General features: G+C 35.9%; 1 protein-coding gene across 1 annotated transcript; it reads right to left on the bottom strand.

Moving 5' to 3' along the window:
• Positions 1-1,299: 1,299 nt before the first annotated feature.
• On the bottom strand, positions 1,300-5,777 carry LOC133675833 (BAG family molecular chaperone regulator 7-like). Its single transcript, XM_062097342.1, has 3 exons — positions 4,940-5,777; positions 4,555-4,845; positions 1,300-1,813 (listed from the first exon to the last, which is right to left on the bottom strand). The coding sequence occupies exons 1-3, from the start codon at positions 5,639-5,641 to the stop codon at positions 1,583-1,585; spliced, it is 1,224 nt and encodes a 407-aa protein (XP_061953326.1). The 5' UTR covers positions 5,642-5,777; the 3' UTR covers positions 1,300-1,582.
• Positions 5,778-6,126: the final 349 nt, after the last annotated feature.

Genomic DNA, 6,126 nt, shown 5'->3' with positions numbered 1-6,126 from the left:
AACGCATCCGAATATTTTTTTAAAAAAATTATTTTTGACATCAGCACATTAAAATGATATAAACATATACAAAATAATACAATACCAAACAGAGCAATAACTTTTCTTTAGAGCATAGTTATTAAACCTGGACTAGCTTTACGGGTCGACTCAGGACCCAATAGCTAGACCTGTCCGAGTAAGTCAAAAGACCAGGATGAGAAAAAACCAGTAAAACCTAATTGACCTGCTAGGATGACTCGACCTGGTTGAGACTAATTTTTTTTTCAAATGTGTTTTTTCTCCTAGCCAAAGACCATTATAGTTGATTATTAATCATTTTTAAAATTCACTATATAAATACTAGAAAGGAATATTTTTTTTTTTAAGATGGATTTGAAACCCTTTATGTTTACAATAAAAAAAATATTTTTTCAATATGAAATTTGAAACTTTTTAATATATATACTCTATGTTCATAAGAAAAAATTTATATTTTTTCAATGTGGGATAAATTTTTCTTTTTAATTTAAATACTTCAACTTAAAAGGATAACATACTAACATAGTATCTTTCCGATATGAGATAAAAAATCTTTTAAAATAATCTTTTAAACTTTATTATTTATAACATGTATAACTTATATTCATACTGTTTAATTTTTTTATATGAAATATTAAAACTTTAATTTTTTAAAAAAATTTCCAGATCAACCAGAATAAACCTGTACCTGTATATCACTTGGAACCCCATTTCCTTGTTCGGGTCAATCCTCAAGTAGACTTTGCTCTAAGTGGAAAATGCCAATGGGCTTTCTTGTGGCGGGGATAGATTGAGAGCCTATTTTGGTCAATCTTGGCGCCTAGAGGGCAGAAAATGGCTCGAATCATTCAAATCAAGCAAGCCCCACATTCGTTGAATCGCAACTCACTACAAGTCTCTGTCCAGTTACAGAGGTCTCCATCGCTTGCGCGGCCCCGTCAAAATCCACTTTGAGTTTTACTCTTGCGAATGTACTCACTTCCCCAGCTTAACTCGTCAGCTACAGCACTGCACGAACGAGTCAATACACACAGCCTAATATCCATCCTTTATGCCCAATGCCACTGGCGTATCTGATCTAATCCCATTCGCTCCCTCTGCCGCAACCGTATTCTACCCTCGCAGTTTCCATCGCTTGTATTCTGAACCCTGGGATTTGACTTAACAGACACGGATTAGTCCGAAAATGACCCATGACAGACACATTAAGAGAGATAAAAGGCAAAGAGGCCAGATCCACCGTGAGTAATGAAAATGCATGCAAGTAATGCACAAGAATTAAGAGACATGATCTAATTTTTAACCGTGAAAAATTAACTGGAATTTCTAGTTTGAGAAAATAAAGAAACTTGAAACAACAAAGACACGTTTGGAAGAGCATTAGTGTACACAATCCTCGTAAAAAATAGAACATCAAGCTAGCTAGGGCAACCTCATCAAACATAGCATGACAAGTTAGCTTTCAAATTCTGTTCCATATTTTACAGCAACAAAATAAGCATTTGGACACCCAAAACCCCAGGAGGTGAATGGGTTTATTTTATTAAATTTAAACACGTCCTTACAAACATGCCTCAAAGGTGTTGGTGCCATTCTCTTCATTGTCAAGCATTTGGACAACCTGGGCCACACTTTCTGCAATTTCCTTATGAATGACACCATCAGGCATATCAAATGTCCGTCTTCTCATGGAAAGTGATCTACCGGCAGGTTGGGGGTCGACCACATCCAGCATTGCCTCCAGCTCATCCACCATTGACCTCTTTGCAGATCGAACCATTAGCTCAGCTCCCTAAACAGTGCAATGCATCAGAGCCCATTCAAGAACCAATACAAGTGATGCCATGTTAGACAGAAAGGCAGGTGCTTAGCTGCCATGGCCGCTCCCTCCAAAACCAACATACTCTCACAATTAAAAGCAAACATCCTAGTACTCTACATCAACTAGCATAACAATGAGATCTAAGATATCTAGCCACTGTACTTTCCCCCCTTTAAACATGGAGTTTTTTTTTTAAAGTAGCAAAGTCCCAATTTTTTTTTTTGGGGAAACAGTAGAAATTTATTTGGAAAAATAACACCTTTTTTTATAAAAAATCGCAACAATGCCAACGCCACAACAATTAAATTTCAAAGGCTGAAATTTCAAAAACTTGAAAGGCTAAGGTAATGTCAATGCCACAACCTTTGAAATTTAAAGGCAGTGCCATTTTCAAGCATATAAACCACAGATTTATTATCATATGCAACCTCCAATAAAGCTTTAAAATAAATTTATGTGGTTTGTATGCTTGAAAATAACAGTCTTTAAATTTCAAAGGTCGTGGCAGTGTTAATGCCGCAACCTTTAAATTTCAAAAAAAATAAAAATTTAAATGTTGTGGCATTTCCATTGCCACAACTAAAAAAAATTTACAATGCTATTTTCCCAAATAAATTTCCTATTGTGCTATTTTCCCAAAAAGTTTTGGAACCGTGCTCTTTTTTTTTTTTTTAATAAAAAATCCTCTTTAAACATGGTCACCAAGGAACTCATTTTTTTTTCTTTTATTCATATGTCAATAGGACTGCAACATGAGATGATTCATGTTAAGGTTATAAAAATGTGTGGTGATGAAACTTGTGAAAACAGACCAGCTATATAAGCAAAGTTCATCACCGTTAGAGTGACACTTCTAACGTCTAACTCAATAGCACCTCAATGATTTGTGGATGAGACAACAAAACAACATGGTCACACCTCTCTTATGGTTCATCAAATGTAAAGCATTTCATTTATTTTTCTTAGACAAGTCTTCTACATGGAAACCGACCGAATTAGACAAGGAAATATTACTTGTCATGAAATTCTGAGTTAAAAGTGAGATAGTTAGCACCTCAAATGTATAGGAATATTTTTGTTAGATAAATGAAATGCAAGGGATTTTTATAACATAAAAGTTCAATTCTTAACATCAAGATTTAACACTCCATAACAATCATCATCAGTTTTGTGAAGCAGAGACATAAAAAAGGTATCGAATTGGTAAAGTTTATCAATCAACTAGACTCAGCCATTGCGCCTTAACTTTAGCGATAAAAGTATGGCGTGAGTCTTTGCCTTTGTTTGATAGTATGGTGTGAGTAGCTACAGCCACAAACCCAATTATTTGGTACCATTACAAAAGCATCAAGATCATACTTTTGCAATTAGTACATTTAACTATTATAACAGAAGGAGCTAGTCCAACCACACTACCAACCACAGGACTATATTCAAACCCTAAAGCTGAAAAATAAAATTTGTGCAAAGTTAGATTGTAGATGCAGAATCATACATGGTGCTCTTAGAGGATCTATAGCAACTAGCAGACTTCATATATAGTTTAGCTAGGAAAATAAAAATAAGAAAATTGTTTAAAGAAGCATTTCTAATTAAATTATTATCATGTGAACTTGAGAAATAAAAATTGATTAATGATAAAAGATAGTACAAAGTTGTATCATTTGTCTAATCCTTGTACAAAATAAATGCAGGAGGTTAAACAATGCACCACATTATACCTATTTGCTAATAGCATTATATTATCATTCACACCCTCCAAGTTCATTAATTTTTATTCCAAAATGAGCAACCAATTAACAAGCTGAATTTTAATTTGAGGACAGTGAACAATTCAAAAGCTATTAGGTGGACCAGGTCAAGCACCCGGTCATGGACTAAGTGAATGAGAGCAAAACATGTAAAAATAAATCACTGTTACAAACAACAAAAGTATGATTGTGCAAGGAACCTACAGTTGAGGAAAACAAAGCTAACTAGCATGTTGGAGCCTCTTTCATTAATTTGTAGCTGCTTAAACAAAGCTATAAAGCAAGTTCATTTGGTTGTTACAGAACATACAAGTACACTTGTCAAGTGAACAGACAGTATTGAAATCATTGGTGGGTCTTGGTGAGTTGATACAATGATGGTTGGTGTTCAATCTTTGCACAACAGAACATTTATACAGAGTTTAAGGAGCAGATCTCACATTTTCTGAAACACGTCCTCTCCCACATTTTGATAGATTTTATCAACACAAATAAACACACACTATAAATTTTTCATTTAACATGCTCTTTTAGTACTAATCTTAATAGTCAAACATAGAAAGGCAGCAAAATCCAGTGTGAGAACGGGTGCAATTGAAAAAGATTGTTGTAATAACTGATGTGAAGGTATATGTTGATAAAATTCACTATGAAGTTTGTCTCCCCTCATTCTGTAAAACACAATGAAGCATGGGATCTATGCACCTCGTAACTAAAGGAAAAATCTTCCATGGAACCCATTCAGGTATTTAATCAAGCAATCACTCATTATTACAAGCAACCATTACACTAAAAACCAGTTGAAAGTACAATAATCAAACACTAACATCAAGCAAATATTAAATGCAATGTCTCAGGAGGCCTAATATGCAACAATCAATAGCAGCTATCATCTTGTACTAGCATCTCAAGCAAAATCACAGAGCACACAATTTCAAACAAAAAAAAAACACGATTTACCTCAATGGCATCAACAGTGAGCAGCAGCACAATAATTTTCTCTGAAAACCTCTGCCTCTCCTCAGCATCACGAGCAAGATGACGCCTATACGAAAAGTTATTAAACAAAGCTCTAAGCTCCTTCAACTTTGCTTTCGCAATCGCCAACTCTCTAAGTGCACGAAGCGCCTGCGATCTCCTAATCAAGTAAGTCCTAAATGTCACCTGAATCAACAATGCTGCATCTTGCGGAGACAATTCCTTCTTCTTTCCCTTTCTCTTCTCCACCACTCCAGCTCTCTTCGCAAATGCCTAAGAGAAAAAAAAAATGCCAGTAAGAAAACTTAATGTACTCTCCATTGAGCACTTTTAACTAACTTAAATCCCGCAATCCGTCCCGGATTACCTTTCGTAAAACAACAGCTCCATGATCAGGGTAATCTTCTATTTCAACAAGTCGCGTGGCACACGCTCCTTTCTTCTCTTTCTTACCCTCTTTCTTCTTCTCATTCTCATTCTCCTTCTTCTCTTCTTTGCTACCCTCACCTGCAAATCCACTTGATGTTTCAAAAGTATACTTCCGTGACATCGGAATCTCTTCCTCCCCCTTTCCTTTAATCTCATCCGTCCATTTATAATTCTTAACCTGCTCTTTTTTTTTCCTCTTCTTCTCCTCCTCTCCTCCTTTGATCTCCGCCGTCCATTTATACTTCCTCTCCGTCACCGGTCCTTTAATCTCCGCAGTCCACGTGTATTTCCTCTCAGCACCACTTCCGCCGTTGATCTTCGCGTTGACAAGGCGGTCAAACTGTGACTCGAGCTCACTGACGCGGTCAGAAAGAGTCTGCAAGCGCAAGTCAGTCTCAAATCGGTCAAGAACACTCTTGGAAGGGCAAAACAACGGCGTCTTAACCAGATCCGTCGCCGTATAAAAACACTCGAGAGAGCTAGGTTTTAAGTGCAAGAGATCGAGAGCAGCAAAAGATAGTTCCTCAGGTTCTTCAAAGGAGGGGAAAGCGAGTGTTTTCGAAGTGAACACGGAGGCTTCTCTGAGGAACACAGGAGCATAGTGAGGCTCAAAGATTTCGATTCTTCTAAATCGGCTCATGACTCCGGCGAGTTTTGAAGGCTGGCTCGGAGAGTTGGGTGGGGATTATCGGGCGAGTTGAGATGATTTTGATGATATGATTATGATTGATGGTGATGGTGAGATATTAAGGGATATGTTTGAGTTCGTTAAGAGGACAGGGACCCGAGGAGAGCCAGATGTGGATAACAGGGTAAAATGGGAATTTTGTTTGTTGATAGCGATGTTTGTCTGGATTTGATAGCGTGTGAAGTTTCATTAGCGGTGTCAATTACATGTTCAACTGTGTTTACGAGAACAGCGTAATTTTTTTTTAAAGTGTTATATATATTAAGAATTGTTTTTAATATAATATATCAAACCAATTTAAAAATAAAATATAATTTAAAATTTTAAAAAGTATAATTTCAAATGTATTTTCAAACAGCATTTTAATATTTATTTTTTAAAATACTAAATGAGATAGCTCTTTGTATGTATCTATATATATAATGAATAATTTTAGT

This window comes from Populus nigra, chromosome 16, assembly GCF_951802175.1.
Source record: "Populus nigra chromosome 16, ddPopNigr1.1, whole genome shotgun sequence".
Lineage (NCBI taxonomy): Eukaryota > Viridiplantae > Streptophyta > Magnoliopsida > Malpighiales > Salicaceae > Populus > Populus nigra.
Note: the sequence above shows the minus strand (reverse complement) of the source record. Positions and strands in the feature narration are given on the sequence as shown.

Excerpts from the sequence above, each read along its gene's own strand:
- LOC133675833 (XM_062097342.1), bottom strand. The coding sequence starts at position 5,641 with ATGAGCCGATTTAGAAGAATCGAAATCTTTGAGCCTCACTATGCTCCT. Across the intron at positions 4,846-4,939 it reads GAGCTGTTGTTTTACGAAAG|GCATTTGCGAAGAGAGCTGG; the intron begins GTAATCCGGGAC and ends TTTTTCTCTTAG. Across the intron at positions 1,814-4,554 it reads TCACTGTTGATGCCATTGAG|GGAGCTGAGCTAATGGTTCG; the intron begins GTAAATCGTGTT and ends TGCACTGTTTAG.